General features: G+C 35.2%; 1 protein-coding gene across 5 annotated transcripts in view; it reads left to right on the top strand.

Moving 5' to 3' along the window:
- Positions 1 to 19304, top strand: part of ESCO1 (establishment of sister chromatid cohesion N-acetyltransferase 1) — an 80879-nt gene that overhangs the window by 55590 nt on the left and 5985 nt on the right. For 3 of the 5 annotated variants that reach the window (XM_042962695.1, XM_042962693.1, XM_042962696.1), the window contains exons 10-13: positions 7669 to 7758; positions 10831 to 10974; positions 12753 to 12940; positions 18091 to 18191. In XM_042962695.1, the coding sequence (XP_042818629.1) occupies positions 7669 to 7758; positions 10831 to 10974; positions 12753 to 12940; positions 18091 to 18191 (523 nt within the window). Of the gene's footprint in view, positions 1 to 7002; positions 7127 to 7668; positions 7759 to 10830; positions 10975 to 12752; positions 12941 to 18090; positions 19297 to 19304 lie in introns of those variants that run through there. The other 2 variants (XM_042962694.1, XR_006210062.1) reach the window with 2 other exon arrangements.

The following is a 19304-nucleotide window of genomic DNA, read 5'->3' as shown; positions in this document are numbered from 1 at the left end:
CATTATTATGGATCATCATATACCAGTGAATTTTCTTCAGTTTGTATTTAAAATTCTCCATGAGATATATTCTACTTTATGCATATGAAGATAATTCTAATCCTCTCACAGGATATACGTACATCTTTGGGAGTTTCATTTTCTCTATTGAAGTCTTTTTCACATAGTTTGTCCATCTTGTCCTTTAAAATCTTTAACATATTTATTACGGAAATTTTAAAGTTCTTCTATTTTTTAATTTTTCTTTTAGGTTTATTTATTTATTTTTAGAGAGAGAGCACGAGCAGGGGAGGGAACGAGAAAAGGGGATGGAGAGAATCCCAAGCAGTGCAGAGCCCCACGCAGGGTCTAAATGCACAAACCGCTAGATCATGACCCAAACTGAAACCAAGAGTTGGACGCTTAACTGACTGAACCACCCAGGTGTCCTAAAATTTTAAAGTTTTTCTAATTCACATATGTGGGTCATCACTGAACCTGTTTCTATTGACTTTTTTCTTCTTGATTTTGGAATATCATTTCCTAATTCTGTTTATGGTCTTTTTTTTTTTTTTTAATAGACTATTTTTTTTTTAAGCTCCATTTTAGGTTTATAATGAAATTGAGCAGAAAGTACAGAGACTTCCCATATATTAACCCCCACCCCATGTGTTCAGTATCCTCACACCAGTATGTTTGTTAAAATTGATGAACCTACACTGACACACCATTATTCAAAGTCCATAGTTTTTATTAGAGTTCACTCTTGGTGGTGTACATTCCTTGAGTTCTGAAAAATGTCTAATGACCTGTATCTACCACTATAGTATCATAGAGAATAATTTCACTGCCCTGAAAATCCTCTGTTCTCTTCCTTTTTTATCCTTGCCTTCCTACTAACCCTTGGCAATTGCTGATCTTTTTTTACTGTCTTCATAGTTTTACCTTTTCCAGAATACTGTACAGTTGGAATCATACAGTATTTGTTTTTTTTCATACTGAGTTCTTTCACTTAGTAATGTGCGCTTAAAGTTACTCCATATCTTTTCATGGCTTGATATAACTCATTTCTTTTTAAAAAGTGCTGAATAGTATTCCATTGTCTGCATGTACCATAGTTAATTTATCCATTCATCTACTGAAGGATATCTTGATTGCTTCCAAGTTGTGGCAGTTATGAATAAAGTTGCTATAAACATCCATGTACAGGTGCAGGCTTTTGTGTGGAAGTAAGTTTTCAACTCCTTTTCATAAATACTGAGTGTGATTGCTGGATTGTATGGTAAGAGTAAGTTTAGTTTTGTGAGACTGCCAAACTGTTTTCCACATTGGCTCTACTATTCCCACCAGCAATGAATGAGATTCCTTATTGCTCCACGTCCTTGCCAGGGTGTGGTATTGTCATTTTTCTGGGTTTTGGCCATTCTAATAGGTGTATAGTGGTATCTTGTTTTCATTTGCATTTCCTAAATGACTTATGATGTGGAGCATTTTTCATATGCTTATTTGCCATCTCTATATCTTCTTTGGTAAGGTGTTTGTTCAGGTCTTTGGCCCACTTTTAGTTGGGTGTTTTTTTTTCTTGTTGTTTTAAGAGTTCTTTGTATCTTTTTGGATAGCAGCCCTTATCAGCTACTCATTTATATTATTTTCTCCCAGTCAGTGGCTTGTCTTCTTATGCTCTTCATGGTGTCTTTTGCAGAGCAGAAGGTTTTAATTTTAATTTTAATCAAGTGCAGCTTATCAATTCTTTCTCCCATGGATTGTGCCTTTGATGTTGTATCTAAAAAGACATTGCCGTATGGAAGGTTATCTGGATTTCTTCTTTGTTATTTTCTAGGAGTTTTACAGTTTTGCTTTTTACATTTAGGTCTGTGATCCATTTTGAGTTAATTTTTGTGAAGGGTTTGAAGTATGGTATCTAGATCCTTTCTTTTTTTTTTTTTTTGCATGTGGCTGTCCAATCATTCCAGCAACATTTGTTGAAAAGACTGTCTTGTCCCTGTTGTTGCTATTTTATCAAACATCAGTTGACTATATTTATGTAGGTTTATTTTAGGACTCTCTGTTCTGTTTCACTGATGTATTTGTTTCTTTTTTCACCAGTATCAGACTGTCTTGATTACTGTAGCTTTATAGTAAGTCTTCTTTTTTTTTAATGTTTTATTTATTTATTTATTTATTTATTTAAAATTTTTTAACGTTTTATTTATTTTTGAGACAGAGAGAGACAGAGCATGAACGGGGGAGGGGCAGAGAGAGAGGGAGACACAGAACCGGAAGCAGGCTCCAGGCTCTGAGCCATCAGCCCAGAGCCCGACGCGGGGCTTGAACCCACGGACCGCGAGATCGTGACCTGAGCCAAAGTCGGACGCTTAACCGACTGAGCCACCCAGGCGCCCCTAATGTTTTATTTATTTTTGAGAGAGAAGGAGAGAGACAGTGTGAATGGGGGAGGGGCAGAGAGAGAGGGAGATACAGAATCCAAAGCAGGCTCCATGCTCTGAGCTGACAGCGCAGAGCCCAGTGTGGGGCTTGAACCTGCGAACTGTGAGATCATGACCCGAGCTGAAGTCGGACGCTTAACCGACTGAGCAACCCAGGCGCCCCTGTAGTAAGTCTTCTTTTTAATGATTGATTTTTTTTTTCCCGAAAGTTTATTTTCAAATGTACAATAGAATCTAAGAAACATTTCATTCTAACTGTAGATAGCAACAGCTGGTATGAAAAGGAATCCAGATGTTTAAACAGGGATAGAAATAAGTATCACCATTGCCACAGACACAAGGAACAGCTTACTTTTTGCCAGATTTCTTAATTCCACCTGTGGCCAGGAGACCCCTCCCCACGGCCTTTGCTTTAGCTCCTTGAGTTTCTTCTACTCCTCTTTCTGTTTGAATGCCTCATCTCATCCATCTCCTTGACCTGCTTCAGGGACTGACTTCATGCCACCTTCATGGCTGGACATGGTGCCTGCCGCTCCTTTCCCAGACTGCCACTGGAAGGGGTCTGGATGTCAGGTAGCATCAGTCTTCTGACTATTCCTCTCCTTCAGTATCGTGTTGGCTGTTCTACCCTTTTTGCTTTTTCATATAAATTTTAGAATCATTTTGTCAGTATCCATAAAATAACTTGATGAGGTTTTTGATTGAGATTACATTGAATATGTAGATCAAATCAGGAAGAACTGACCTCTTGATGGTATTTAGCTTTCCTGTCTGATCTCAAAATTTTTTTATACACTGCATTGGAATTTCTGCAGTTTTCCAGCAGTTTTTTTTTTTATACTTTATGCCTTGGGTAACTATCAAATGTAACTGAATTTTGACAGAGCTAATTTTAATTTTAATTTACTTTCATTTCTGAAGACTTATGATTTGAAAAGAGATGGGTTTAAAAATTAATTATTTCAATACATAATAATTCTTAAACTTGGCTGTTGAAATGTTTTTTCAAATTGCTTTTGTACTTATTTTTAAAATTTTTATTGAAACACAACATGTAATCGCTTCTCGGCCTGTTGGCTAAGATCAAGTGAAATACAACATGTAAAAAAAAGTACACAAATAATGAATACACAGCTTAATATGGTGTTTTGACAAAGTCAACACCCATATGACAAGAAACATTACTGGCATCTCAAGCCCCTTTGTGCCCCTGTTGCATTCACTCCTTTTCCTTACCTTAGGTCTAACTGATATGCTGACTAGATTTGTTTTGCATTATTTTTCACTTCTGTTTTTTTTTTTTAATGTTTATTTATTTTGAGAGAAAGCATATGCACATGTGAGCAGGGGAGGTACAGAGAGAGAATCCCAAGCAGGCTCTGCGCTGTCTGCACAGAGCCTGACAGAGCTTGATCCCATGAACCGTGAGATCATAACCTGAGCTGAAATCAGGAGTTGGATGCTTGACTGACTGAGCTACCCAGGCACCCCTATTTTTCACTTCTAAATAAATGATGCTTGAACAAGCCTTAGGCCATTGATAGTGTTTTGGCGATGGGTGGTTTGAATTTTCTAAAATAAAAAGTTTAATACAACACACACATACACTAATGAATGCCCATGTACTTATCATCCAGTGTTAATAATTAACAGTTCACGGACAGTCTTCTTTCATCCAGCCTTCTAAGTTATTTTGAAACGAACCCCAGGTGTCACATTATCATTTTGATAGATATTTTTAAATCTGTATTTCTAAAAGATGAAAAGATGACTATTTTTACCATAAAAGTTCTTTTTTTTTTAAGTTTGTGTATTTTGAGAGAGAGCACACATGAATGGGAGAGGAGCAGAGAGAGAATCCCAAGCAGGCTCCGCACTACCAGCACAGGGCCCATCTCAGGGCTGGAACCCATGAACCGTGAGATCATGACCTGAGCTGAAGTCACGAGCTGGGTACTTAAACAACCAAGCTACCTAGGCACCTCACCATAGAAGTAATTTAAAGAATATACCTACACCTTTTTTTAATTAAAAAAAATTAAAAAAAAATTTTAATGTTTTATTTTTGAGAGAGAGAGAGAGAGAGCGAGCAGGGGGAGGGGCAGAGAGAAAGGGAGACAGAGGATCTGAAGGAGGCTCTGTGCTGACAGCAGAGCCTGATGCAGGGCTTGAATCCATGAGCTGTGAAATCATGATCAGAATCAAAGTCGGATGCTTAATGGACTGAGCCACCCAGGCGCCCAAAGATAACTACACCTTTAAAGAAAAATCAGTTAATTCCTTACTCTCAGAGATTCCCTTAGAGTTCAAAGCTCTCCAAATATAATTCTCTATACTGTTTATTTGTTTGAATTAAGATCCATATATTGGCATTCGTTGGCATGTCCCTTAAGTCTCCTTTAATCTGAAGGTTCTCCCTGTCTTTTTTTCTTGCAATATTGGTAATCTTTTCAAAAGCTGGTTGTTGTTTTTATTTCTCAAAGTATTTTTTTCATGGGTATTCTCCTTCAGCCTTTTTATGAATGTGATTAGTGTGAGGTTTAAAAATTGGGGTATAATTTACATACAGTTAAATGCACAGATCTTGGTGAATTTTGGTAATTGTATAGATCAGTGTTTCCACCACTTAATGTATATTGTTTTCAGTTAATACCCTTTTTAAATGGAAAGAGAGGAGAAATCCTTTTCATTCTTTAGATTCTAAAGTTTAGAGTAAGTACAGTGGCAAGGAACAAAAAATAATCATTGATTGCTATTAGGAATATAAAGCTTTTTGCTTTTCACAGCCAGATAGGTGAATTAAGAAAATTTGGGGTTTGGAAAATATTACTTGCTACCAGAGGGATATATGTAACATTTTAGAGCTAAAGGTGAGAAGTGTAAATGCACTGGGTTGGAATTTGCATCTTCGTGGAAAGCTGTGGCTGTTTGGTTATTCCTGTAAATGGTATGCACCCTTCCCCCACAACCTTCACCTCTGCCTCAGTTTCAGGCAACAGACAATCTCCTCTAAACTTTTTAAAGTCAGGAGGATCATGTGGTTATTAACTCCAGGAAAGAGATAACTACAGTTGAGGCATATAAATGTGTTAAGTATGTTATTTGACAGACATTAGCCTACTTGGTTCTTTCATCTGTCTGTGGTTTGAATTTATTGTTTATTTAACTTTGGGGACTTTATTAATCAACTTGTGTTTTCTTAGAGTAGGGCACTGATCTTAGTTTGATATCATTATTAAGGTAGAATAGAAGTTACTGAGTGGCTACTCTGTGTGAGGAATTATCTTAAATACAACTCTCTTAATAAGCAACTAAGTGATGGAGGTGATGACAGCCATTTTGTACATAGCCTAGATCTGGAAACAGAGAATTTGTGATTTGTACAAGTTATATAGCTGGTAACTACTAAGAACAGGGCTTTAAACCCTGAACTTTTACTCCAAAACCTTTGAACAGTTTTCACTAAAATACACTGTCTTCATGAGTATTAGAAACCTGAGAAATAGTAACTCTGCCCTTTGCAAATGCTTGCTGCTTATATGTATGTGAAGAAACAGTCATATATAAAACAAAATTTTGTCAAATCCAATTGTGATAGAATTTCTGCATGAATGTGCAAGTCTCAAATTGTTTCAGGAGAAAGTTTTACACTAAAAAGTCAGTAAAACAAAATAATTTGTCTAGTGTTTATGGTGCAATATAATGACATTAGACTGATATTTTTGTTTTAAAGGTAATAGGTAAATTGATCAGATTTTCTTTAGATAATTCAGCTCAGGATATGACTTTTTTAGAAGTGGGGGTTACTTAAATTTTCTAGTTCTTCATTGAATTTATAGTTTAACTTTTAAGATGAAAAGTCTGTTTTCATTTTATGGAAAGTGGATATATTTTAAAAAGCTTTTCCTAACTTAACATAGTAATATAAATTTGTTTTAAAAGAGGTAATGTCTTTTATACTCCTTAAAAATTGTTTACCTAAATTCAGATTTAATTTCTATTTTGAAAAAAAAAATGACTTCTGTGTCTATTGTTTCTGCTCCTTTTTAAATCTTGAGAACCTTTTAACCAATCATAATTACAATCAACTGAATTTTACTTTATCTTTGGGTGCTCTGTTTTTTAAACAAATTCTCATTTTAAATACTTCAAATTGTTACATTTACCAAGCTTATTACTAGACTTTTTGTCCCTAAGATCCTGCCCCTCTCCTAAAAAGCCATTCTAAATTTTTTAACAGAAAATCAGCTTCCTTTCAAACTTGCCATAGTATTAAAAAAAATGTAGTTGTCTTTTTCTTGGTTTTATTGAGCTTTCATAGTCTTAAAAGATTTCAGAAGATCATGGTTTTCTCTAATAGAAGTACATACTGCTTCTTGAAAGTTTTTTTTGTTTGTTTTTGTTTTTATTTTTGTTTTTTAAATGTAAAGTTGATTGGGTAAGGCAAATGGAACAACCAGTTAAGCTCATTCCTTCTGTACTTATTATTAACTTCAAAGCTCCTAGTTTTAACCTCTGGTTCAGTCCCATCTTACTAGATTTAAGTGGTTTTTGTTTTGTTTTTTTTTTCATGCAGGTTCTGCTCATTAATCACCACGAGTGTGGATCTGAAGAAGAGTTTATTACCTCTCTTTTTTTGAGTATGTTTAACTTCAGATACACACAACGTAGCTTCTCCTTCCCTATTAGATTCTTAGAAGGTAGTTATATTTTTATAGTCTCCTTCTTGTGACTTTGATAGTTGTGATCAATAAGAATAAAAACTATTCCTTACTACATACTGGGCTACTGCATGCAAATCAGTTCATTTAAAACCTCCTGGAGGTCTTTGGCATGCCAGACATAAAACCATGAGTGTTTGTTTGTGGAGGTAACCATGTTCCAAAGGAATTTAAGAGTTCTTTTATCAAGAAACTGGGAGAGTTATCTTTCAGGCTCTGGGAATCACTTATTTTAAGGGGCTTGCTTTTGGTGTGTGATTTTCAAAATTAATTTAAAATGGGAAATGGTAAATTAAAAATATTCTTGTGGTATTAGATTTTTGAGTGAGTAGTATAGAGAAGTTAGCTTGCATTTTACCTATTGTATGCTTAACAAAATAGCTGATTGTATCATGTAAACATTAATGAGAATATTTTTCCATGTTTGCAACTTTTAGACACAGCAATATATTTTTCTTCTTGTACATGAATATGATAAATGAAATATGGTAACAAAATTCATTCATGTTTTTTATATCTAGGGTTGGAAAAAAGAAAGAATTCTGGCTGAATATCCTGATGGCAGGATAATAATGGTTCTTCCTGAAGACCCAAAGTATGCTCTGAAAAAGGTAAATTTTCAGTGAAATTTCGTGTAGAATGGATAATGTAATTTTGTAGCCACTTTTAACAGGGTAATGCATTATTGGCATAGCATATTTAAACACCAATTCTGAAAATAAGCAATAAGCATTTAAAGAATAAAGAATACAACCCAACTGAAAAATTATGCTTTAAACTTGTAATGGGTTTGGGATATGTGAAATAAATTTTTAGTGAATTGATTACTGTCCCATATTAGCAGTAAATTGAGTGATGATATAATAGGCATGCTAGTTTATGATGCCACATAAGTGACTTCAAGAATCAGAATTATAATTAAAATGTGAATAACTTTGAAAATTAAAATGAACAATTTTAAAGTTTCATGTTGAGAGTAAGTTTTTATTTTTATTATTTTTATTTTTTGAAGTTTATTTATTTTGAGGGAGAGAGAGCGAGCAGGGGAGGGGCAGAGAGAGAGAAAAGGAGGGAGAGAATCCCAAGCAGGCTCTGTGCTGTCAGCGTGGAGCCCAATGTGGGTCTCGACCTCATGAACTGTGAGATCATGATATGAGCCAAAATCAAGAGTCAGATGCTTTACTGACCAAACCACCCAGGCACCCTGAGAGTAAATTTTTAAATAAAAGCTTATTGCAGAAGAGGATATAATAGTAGTAATTCTGAGATTAAGCATGAGGTAATCATATAATGTTAAGAGAAAAAAAGATATATTCTGATTTATAGTTATAATGTAGAAAACTTAAAAAGATCCTCTTATCTAGTGTGAACCAGGTTTTACTCCAACTTAGAGTTCCATACTTTGAAGGTTTGGAGAAATAAACCAGAGAGATAATGAAGTCTGGAATCATTCTATTACATCAAGTATCTTTTTTTTTTTTTTTTTTTTTTTCCAATTTCCACATGCGTTTTCAGAAGTACCTTGTAATGTACAGCAATGGGTCAAGTTGTCTATATGTAAATCTTAATTTCACTGAGCTATGTCCAGAATGTCTAGAAAATGCAAGAAAAATGATTTATTTATGCTTATTTTTAGATTAACAATTGGACCTCTTTAAATTTAGGATAACTTAACCAATAGCTCAGTTGGTTAAGCGTCTGACTTCGGCTCAGGTCATGGTCTCACGGTTTGTGAGTTTGAACCCCACATCAGGCTCTTCGCTGACCACACAGAGCCTGGAGCCTGCTTTGGAGTCTCTGTCTCCCTCTCTCTGTCCCTCCCCTGCTCACACTCTGTCTCTCTCTCTCTCTCTCAAAAATAAATACCTATTAAAAACAATTTTTTTTTTTTAATTTAGGATAACTTCACTTGAAAGGGAGGTTGAAAGAAACATTTTAACCCTATCATTTGAAAATATAGCTAACATTCTACTTTATCTTACTGTTTTTGACTTCAGATAACCCTGTATTATCTATGATGGGACAATCTCAGATAACCAAATAAGCCCCCATACTACACCACTGCCTAATAATATAGACAATAGCATTTAGAATGACACATAACTATGCCCCCTGTCTTATATTTGAAACATTGATCCTTGTCATAAAAACAAATATTTGTTAGTTAATATTGGATTAGTGATTGACTAAATGTAAATTATGTAGTTTTTGGAATTCCAGCCATTACCGTTTGGAAATGAACAGTTGCTACACCACCACATGTGGCATTTGGACTTTTCTTAACTAAGAATATTAAGTAAATATGAACATCCTCGTTTTAGTTTCTCAGGACAGAATCTTAGTAACAATGCAGTATGTTACTAGTTAATATCCCATAATGGGTTAAAAATGAAAATCTAAGGAATTGTGAGTCATTTGCCTTTAGGAACTGAAATATGAGTTGTATTATGGGCTCCTGTTCTAGGATTAAAAGGACTTGAGTTTTCATCCCTGAATAAAGGTTTATTACATGGTATTCTACATGTCAGAGGTATGAAGACTTAATGCTCTTAGGGGTTATTTTCATTTTAAACTTAGTAACACAAATGAGTATTTGTTGGACTGATTATTTGCATTTGCTAAGTGTTTATTTATTTTTGAGAGAGCCTGAGCAGGGAAAGGGCAGAGAGAGAGAATCCGAAGCAGGCTCCATGCTGTCAGTGCAGAGCCAACCTGGGGCTCAATCCCATAAACTGTGACATCATGATCTAAGAAATTAAGAGTCAGGTGCTTAACCAAATGAGCCACGCAGGTGCCTCTTGCATTGTTTTTTTTTTTTTTTTAACTGGGGAAAGAAGTAATGTTTGAGTACTTACAAAAACCTTTTAGTGCCTACAAGAGCTAGAGCTTGTATTTGACCTTGACCACAGTTCTAGGAGGTAAACTACAAGAAGCATGGTTTGATGTCATATTAGTATTTAAGGATTCAAATCTCTGCTCCTTGGTTTTCTAGATGTCCAGTATCTGACATGAGAAAGTTACCTTTGAATTTTCTTCCTTGCACATGTAAAGTGAGGAACCATAGACTTTGAAGAGATGTTGGATTTAAGTAAGATAATATCTGGTCAATGGTTGATAAGGAATAAACATGTGTTTCTTTCCTCTCACTTCCATTTTACTGATGAGAGTACTAATTAAGGCTTGGAAAGAAAAGTGGCTTGCCTGGCTAAGATTCCAGTGAAGCTCTCTCCAGTTCTCAAACCCGTGATGCTTCTAATGGGACGCTTTAATGTTCTTATTGTCCGTTGTAGAAACTCTCACTGTTTTTGTTCTTTAGACTGCTGGTCTTGGCATTACTGTCCATTTTTTACCTAATTTTGCACATTGTTCCGCAGGCCTTGAAAAACAGGTCAGTAGGTCAGCATTATCATTCCAATTTTTTTAATTTAAATTTTTTTTTATTTTTAGAGAGAGTAGGAACTGAGAGAGAGAGAATATCTTAAGTAGGTTCTCTTGCTCAGTGCAGAGCCTAACATGGGGCTTGATCCCTAGAGCCAACTGAGCCACCCAGGTGCCCCCCAAAGAACTCTTTAAACAATGTCCTGCTTCGAATAATATACTCAACTTACTGAACTGTAATAGTATATTTTTACATCTATACATTGCTTCTTTTGTTACAAAAAATACTGTTCTTTATTTGGCAGGTTGACGAGATTAGAGAGATGGTTGATAATGATTTAGGTTTCCAACAGGCTCCACTAATGTGCTATTCCAGAACTAAAACACTTCTGTTTATCTCTAATGACAAAAAAGTAGTTGGTTGCCTAATTGCGGAACATATCCAGTGGGTAAGTGACTTTTAAAGAGTGTTCATATGTCGTTTGGTGGCTAAAGGGTTTACTTTGTAAACTTGAATAACATAATCCTGGTAAATTTATCAACATTTGATGTAAGGAAGCATGTGAATGTCAGATTTCCTGTAATTTTTTATTAAGTGGAATTGTATCTTGCGTGAGAATTAGTTTCTCAAGTTAGTATATAAAATAAAAATTTTATAAATGGAAAGCACTGTAAAATTTTGTGTAGGAAGTTTCCATGTTGGAGACTAATGTAATGTATGCCTCAGTCGCTTTAGTACTGGAATGAAGCAAAGGTTGGCAAACTGTTGCCTGAGGACAAAACCCAGCCTGTTTTTGTAAATAAAATCTTACTGTAAAATAGTGATATCCTTTTGCTTACATATTGTCTGTGGCTGGTTTTCCACTACAAAGACTGAGTTGAATAGTTGCAGCAGAAGTCAGGTGGGCTACAAAGCCTTTCTTTATAAAAAGTTGCCCATCCCCAGAATAGATCACCACTTCTTTGGTTGAGTGCTAGGTAAGAATTTGGTTTGTATTTAGGAGCCAAATTGTACAAAAACTAAATAAGAATCACAATAAAAGGTATATGCTCACATTGGGTAAGTTATGTACTAATAGACCAACTTAGGAGAACAGAAGATTCTGTTTATGCTCAAAGAAGGCATACCTTATTTAAATTGGCTTTTTTCAGCTGAGCTCTTGTTCATGAATTCAGTGCACATTGGATTTGACTTTTGTTCAGTTGGTATCTTTTAGTATATAAATAGTTGCCTGCAAATGTATATTTTATCATAAAGTTTTCTAACGAAACAAAGTCAAAACAAGTCTTCATGGACTAATTTCTATATGTTAAAAAATTTCAGCCTTAAATTGTATAGCTTTATGAATCTTGTCTATTTTAACAAAATTGATTTAAATGAATAGCTGATAAGGTGATTTGGGGATATAAATTTGATATGAAATGGCTTGCAAGTTTGCCATATTGAAATTGAGTTAATTTTACATAGTGCAAACCCTTGTATTTTTTTCATTTCTGTTCTGCCTACTTCCACAAATGATTTTTGCAGTGTTTAGAAGATAGTTATGTAATGGCTGTTTGTTGTTAATTCTTCACTGTATTGTCTGATTGTTTTAAGTTTTGTACCATGTCCCATCAGAAGGCTGGTTGTTGTCCAACTAGACTGGTAGAGGAGACATCATGCTTTTTAAAGCACTTTGGTGGTTTTTTTTTAAAGTGACAGGAGTGTGGGGAAAGCAGCTTTTAAAACTCTTGATTCTTCTGCTATTCCTATTCCTAGTTCTTGCATAGCTGTGAACCCTAAAACTGTGGCAGCAATCACACAGACAGTTGTTATGACTGCTGAGTTCTTCACATGTGCTTTGCTGGTCCTTGGAATGTGGGTAATAGAGGAAAAAAATAACATTCAGTTGCCATTATGGGCCAGCCATGATGGCAAGGTATTTTGTATGTATTACCTTATTTAATTTCTCAACAGTTTTCTGAAAGAGGTGAAAAATATCTCTAGTTTATAGATGAGGATCTCAAATCTTAATTAGTTACCTCTCTCATGGTGACATAACTAGTAAGTGAATTAGAATGGAATGGAGATTCAGGTCTATTTCCTGCTAAAGCGGGAGTGAAAATATACGTGACTCCCATAGTTTAAGAAGCCAGACACATGTAGTGACCTCCTCACTAAGGTTAGTACTAGACAACTGATAATTTTCTTACTTTAAAATTTTTTCCTCTAATTTTGATATATTAGGGCTACAGAGTTATAGAAGAGAAACTTCCAGTTATCAGGTCAGAAGAAGAAAAAGTCAGATTTGAAAGGCAAAAAGCCTGGTGCTGCTCAACATTGCCAGAGCCTGCAATCTGTGGGATCAGTCGGATATGGGTATTCAGCATGATGCGTCGGAAGAAAATTGCCTCTCGCATGATTGAATGCCTAAGGTAACTTGAATGTAATTCTTCAAGTCATTTTCTGTTGTTCTAAGATTTCAGCAGATTTTTAGTATAAAGATTGGCATTTAATTAATCTTAAATGTATAATCTTTATCTTCTTAATTTAAAATTTGTGTAATATTGTCAACATAATGGATCTGTGTTTTTTATGTGAAGTTAATCTGAGGGTGGAGAAAGCACTATCAGTTAAATACTGTTAAACCATTTTAGCTTACTTGTAACTATATTAGGGCAAAATAACCCACTTATTTCAAACTGTGTTCAATATCAGAGAATTTTAAAGAATATCAGATCAGTGTGGGAAGTTTTTTGGGAATTTAGCTTTTAGGAAAATTTGTCTCAATTTAAGAATATTATTTGTAAATTATTTAAGTCTCTTATTAGTTTTTCTTTTTGCTTTTATTGCTTGATTTTAAATTAAAGGTATAGAGGAAAAGACTCAGATAAATTGCATGTTTTTTTGTTGTTGTTCTTTTAAAGTACCCTTGCTAACAGATTAATGGAAGTTCAAATTAATCGTGCAGATGAGGTTTTCATGTCAGTCTCTTGTTTTTGTTTATTCCTAAAATCCCTGTCTGCGATTACTGTAGGTATAGCTTTCAAAGTAATTCATCATTGTGAGGTCATAAGGCTCTAGAAATCTTAGAGCCTTAATGTGTTTCTGGTCTCTTCCCCCTTATTTTATTGTGAATAATGATCCAGGAGGGCTCAGGTCTACCCACACTTTTCATGATGAGTGCAGGCAGGTATATTTCTAGCTCTTTAAAAACTAAACCTGGAAAATGCAGCTGCTGAAATACTAGTCCTAAATATGAGGGCATTGCCCTTCCTTTGTTTTTTTAAATGAAAAGCAGTTTTATTTATCTTTAATTTTTTTTTAAGTTTATTCACTTAGAGCAAGAGCGAGCACAAGTGGGGGAGGGGCAGAGAGAGAGAGAGACAGAGAGACAGAGAGAGAGAGAGAATCCCAAGCAGGCTCTTCACCATCAGCGCAAAGCCGAAGTCAGATGCTTAACCAACTGAGCCACCCGGGCGCCATGCCCCTCCTTTAAGATTACAGTGTGAAAATTCTGATAGTCTGTATCCTGGCTAATAAAAAAAATTTTTTTTTGTTAAAAACAGCCGTATTGAGCTGGGATTACATAGCATAAAATTCATCTATACAGTCAGTGGGTTTTAGTATATTCAGAAGGCTGTGCAGCCATCATTACTTTCCAATTCCAGAACATTTCCATCACTGTCCCCCCACAACCCACACCTGTTAGAAATCACTCCCCATTTCTCTCTCCCCCACCTTCTTACAATCACTAATGTACTTTTCTATCTGAATGAATTTGCCTATTCTGAACATTTCATATAAATGGATTCCTATAATATATGACCTTTTGTGACTGGTTTATTCTACTTAGCATGTTTTCAAGGTTCATCCATGTTGTAGCATGTATCTGTGTGCTTCATCCCTTTTTTTATTGCCAAATAATACCCCATTGTATGCATATACCACCACATTTCATTTATCCAGTTATCAGTTGATGGACATTGGGTTGGTTATACTTTCTGGCTGCTATGAATAATCTATGAACATTCATGTACAAATTTTTGTGTGTTTTTATTTCTTGGTAATTGGTTTGCACATTTTTATTTCTCTTGGTATATACCTAGGAGTAGAATTGTTAGGCCATATGGTAACTGTTTCTGTAACATTTTGAGGAGCTGCCAACCTGTTTATTTATCAAAGCAGCTACACTATTTTACAGTCCCTCCAGCCACATAACAGGCTCGATATCCTCACCAACACCTGTCATAATTTTAGCTATCCTAATGAGTGTGGAATGGTATTTTGTTTTGGTTTTGATTTACATTTTCCTAATGACTAATGATGTTCACCATCTTTTCATGTGCTTATTGGCCATTTATATATATTTTTTAGAGAAATGCCTATTCAGATCCTGTGTCCATTGTTTTTCTTTTTCTTATTAAATTATAATAGTTCTTTATATATTCTGGAGACAAGTCCCTTATCAGATATATGATCTCCAAATTTTTTTTTTTCAAATTTTTATTTAAATTTTAGTTAACATATAGTGTAGTATTGGTTTCAGGAGAATTCAGTGATTCATCATTTACATATAATATCCAGTGCTCATCATAACAAGTGCTCTTCTTAATACCCATCACCCACTAGCCCATCCCCCACCCTCCTCCCTCCATCAACCCTCAGTTTGTTCGCCATGTTTAAGAGTCTCTTATGGTTTGTTTTTCTTTCTCTCCCTCCTCCCATCCCCCCCCCCATATTTTTCTGTTTTGTTTCTTAAATTCCACATATGAGTGAAATCATACGGTATTTGTCTTTCTCTGACTGACTTATTTCATTCAGCACAGTACACTCTAGCTCCATCCACATTGTTGCAAATGGCAAGATTTCGTTCATTTAATAGCTAAGTAATGTTCCATTGTGTATATATACCACATCTTCTTTATCTCTTCATCCCAGTTGATGGACATGCAGGTATTTTCCACCATTTCATAGCTGTCTTTTCATCTTTTTTATGTGCTTTGAAGCACAAAAGTCTTTAATTTTGAACTCCAAATTATATATCTTTTTCTATTGTCATTTGTGTTTTTGGTGTCCTAAGAAGCCATTTCCTAATGCAAGGCCACAAAGATCTATACCTATATTTTCTTCTAAGAGTTCATTATTTTAGTTCTTACATTTAGGTCTTTGATTCATTTTAAGTTAATTTTTGTGTATGATGTGAGATGAGATCCAACCTCATTTTTCTTTTTTTTTTAATTTTTTTTAACGTTTATTTTTGAGAGCATGAGCAGGGGAGAGGCACAGAAAGAGGGAGACATAGAATCTGGAGCAGGCCCCAGGTTCTGAGCTGTCTGCACAGAGCTCGACATGGGGTTCGATCTCATGGAACTGTGAGATCATGACCTGAGCTGAAGTTGGATGCTTACCTGAGGCACCCAGGAGCCCCCAAACTCATTTTTTTTTTTTTTTTAATATGGATATCCAGTTGTCCCAGCACCATTTGTTAAACAGACTGGTCTTTTCCATCAAATGGTCTCTGCACCCATGTCTGAAATCATTGATTGTCAGGGTTTTATATCTGGAGTCTTCAGTTCTATTCCATTGATCTGTTCTTATGCCAGTAGCACACTGTTTTCAATTCTGTAGCTTTGTAGTATGTTGCAAAATATGGAAGTGTGACTTCTTCAGTTTTGTTCTTTTTTAAGATTCTTTTGACTATTCAATGACTTTTCCATTTCCATATGAGTTTTAGGACACCAGTTTGTTAATTTCTGCGAAAGCAGCCATAGATCTGATTCATAAACACGGGTTATCTTTCTCTTTATTTAAGTTTCCAGGTTTTACACTTCTTTTGTTAAACTTACTCCTGAGATAGTTAATTTCAGGTATATAGAAATCTAATTAATTAAAAAAATTTTTTTAATGTTTATTCATTTTTTGAGACAGAGCACAAGCAGGGGAGGGGCAGAGAGGGAGACATAGAATCTGAAGCAGGCTCCAGTCTCTGAGCAGTCAGCACAGAGCCCGAAGAGGGGCTCAAACTCAGAAACTACAAGATCATGACCTGAGCTGAGGTCAGATATTTAACGGACTGAGCCACCCAGGTGCCCCAATTAATTTTTTTAATTTTATTAATGTTTACTTATTTTTGAGAGAGAGAGAGAGAGAGAGAGAGAGAGAGAGAGAGAGATCGATCAGGGGAGGGGCAGAGAGAGAGGGAAACACAGAATCAGAAGCAGGCTCCAGGTTCCGAGCTGTCAGCACAGAGCCTGATGTGGGGCTTGAAATCACGAGCCATGAGATCATGACCTGAGCCGAAGTCAGACGCTCAACTGACTGAGCCACCCAGGCGCACCCCCAATTAATTTTTTAATCTTGATCTTGTATCCTGCAACCTTGCAGAACTCCCTTTTTAATTAGATCTAATATTTTTTGTGTGTGAATTCCTTAGGATTTTTGTATATATAAGATCATCCAAAAGTGTCCAAAAAGAGAGTTTTTTACTTCTTCCTTCCTGATCTGCTTTTTAGTTTCTTTTCCTTGTCTACTTGCCCTGACTAGAGCCTGCAGTTAAGTACACTATTGAATGGAAGAGGTGCAAACACAGATAGCCTTAACTTGTTCCTGATCTCTGGGGGACACTTTCCAGTCTTCACATTAACTTTAATGTTCTCTGATGCTCTTTATCAGGTTGAGAAAGTTCCTTCTACTCTGATTTGTTGAGTGTTTTTATCATGAAAAGGTGTTGAGTAAATGTTTTAAAACCGTTGTTGCTTTCCTAAAAAAAATTTTTTTAATTTAATTTTAAAATTTACATCCAAATCAGTTAGCATATAGGGCAACAATGATTTCAGGAGTAGATTCCTTAGTGCCCCTTACCCATTTAGCCCATCCTCCCCCCCCCCCACACCCCTTGCTGTAACCCTCTGTCAGTTCTCCATATTTATGAGCCTCTTCTGTTTTGTCCCCCTCCCTGTTTTTATATTATTTTTGTTTCCCTTCCCTTATGTTCATCTGTTTTGTCTCTTAAAGTCCTCATATGAGTGAAGTCATGTGATTTTTGTCTTTCTCTAATTTCACTTAGTATAATACCCTCCAGTTCCATCCATGTAGTTGCAAATGACAAGATTTCATTCTTTTTGACTGCTGAGTAATACTCCATTGTATATAGATACCACCTCTTCTTTATCCATTCATCCATCGATGGACATTTGGGCTCTTTCCATACTTTGGCTATTGTTGATAGTGCTGCTGTATACATAGGGGTGCATGTGTCCCTTCAAAACAGCACACCTGTATCCCATAGATAAATGCCTAGTAGTGCAATTGCTGGGTCATGGGGTAGTTCTATTTTTAGAGGAACCTCCATACTGTTTTCCACAGTGGCTGCACTAGCTTGCATTCCCATCCTAAAAATTTTTTTACCTCACATTATTAATAATCTATGTGAACAGTTATTTTCAATGATTTTTAGAACATAAACATTACCTGAAAAGTCTTTCTGGTCAAATTGTATTTGACAGGTTTTTCCAATTTTAATGATAAAAATAGTAATTTTTTTTTTTTACCCTTTCACACCCCCCCCTTTTTTTTTTAATAGGAGTAACTTTATATATGGCTCATATTTGAGTAAAGAAGAAATTGCTTTCTCAGATCCCACTCCTGATGGAAAACTCTTTGCAACACAGTACTGTGGCACTGGTCAGTTTCTGGTATATAATTTTATTAATGGACAAAATAACACTTAAAACAAATTCTTGCCTCTTGCTTGCAGTACTAGAAGACATCTACTGAAGAGAATGGATTGGTTGCTGACTTTAACCAGGAACTAGGGCCATTTTTATTACAATGAACTCAGGACTGGCAACAACCATAAGGTTGTTCCATTTTCATAAAATTGGAAACAATGCAGTAATAGCTTATTATTGTTTTGTTTTTTAAAGAAGATATTTTATTATCTTTTACAGAAATTTATGATTGATGTATTTTATCTATAGTTATTTAGACATGTTTACATGCAGCAGATAATTGTTCATAGTGGACTGAAAACTAATGCAAGGACTATGGTCTCAGTGATAAGTATATTTTGAAGTTCTTAATATGGAAATATACCAGTGTAGCTTGGTACTGTATTTTTTTATATTGATCTGCTGATACCAGTTATAGTTTTAAAGATTGTATTTTTACAGAGCGGAAAACAATGTTTTTGAGTTACTATTCAAGAGGGTGCAATATTGCCTATTTAGGAATTCAAAGCTAATTGTTAAAGGGTCTGAAATACATTTTGAAGGAACCCCTGCAAAAAAGCAAAGTTCCAAATAAGCAGGAATAATTTGGAATATTGAGCATTTTCTTCCATTTCTTTCTTTCCTATTCTTGATGCAGGAGGAAGTGGAAGGTGGTATAGAATAGAGGCTTTCCTTCTTGGAGAGCTTTATTGTAGTGACTAGAATTAGAAAATACCCTCTAAAGTTTATTATTCTTTCATTCTGGTTTTATTTCTTAAAATAAATGTTAATTGGGTACACTTAGGCTAGTAACAGATCCCAAAGAGGTTTTATAAAAACCTGTGGAATAGTTGTAAGCTAACTATGGATGACTTGGTATCTGCTTTGTTATTCCTCAGAAATACTACACTGAGTATATGCCTGCGTTACTGGACTTCATTTTGATACTTGTCTATCCTTCATAGTGCCCTCTACTTTAAAGGGTTTATATGTTGAAAAACTGCTGTGGCCTTTTATGACCTTGTATATAATGTAGAATAAAATAATAAAATACTTGATAGCTTTTTCTAAGTGATAAATGTGATGA

The sequence above is a fragment of the Panthera tigris genome, chromosome D3 (genome assembly GCF_018350195.1).
Source record: "Panthera tigris isolate Pti1 chromosome D3, P.tigris_Pti1_mat1.1, whole genome shotgun sequence".
Taxonomy (NCBI): Eukaryota; Metazoa; Chordata; class Mammalia; order Carnivora; family Felidae; genus Panthera; species Panthera tigris.
The sequence above is the reverse complement of the archived record's forward strand: the minus strand, read 5'-3'. Positions and strand labels throughout refer to the sequence as shown.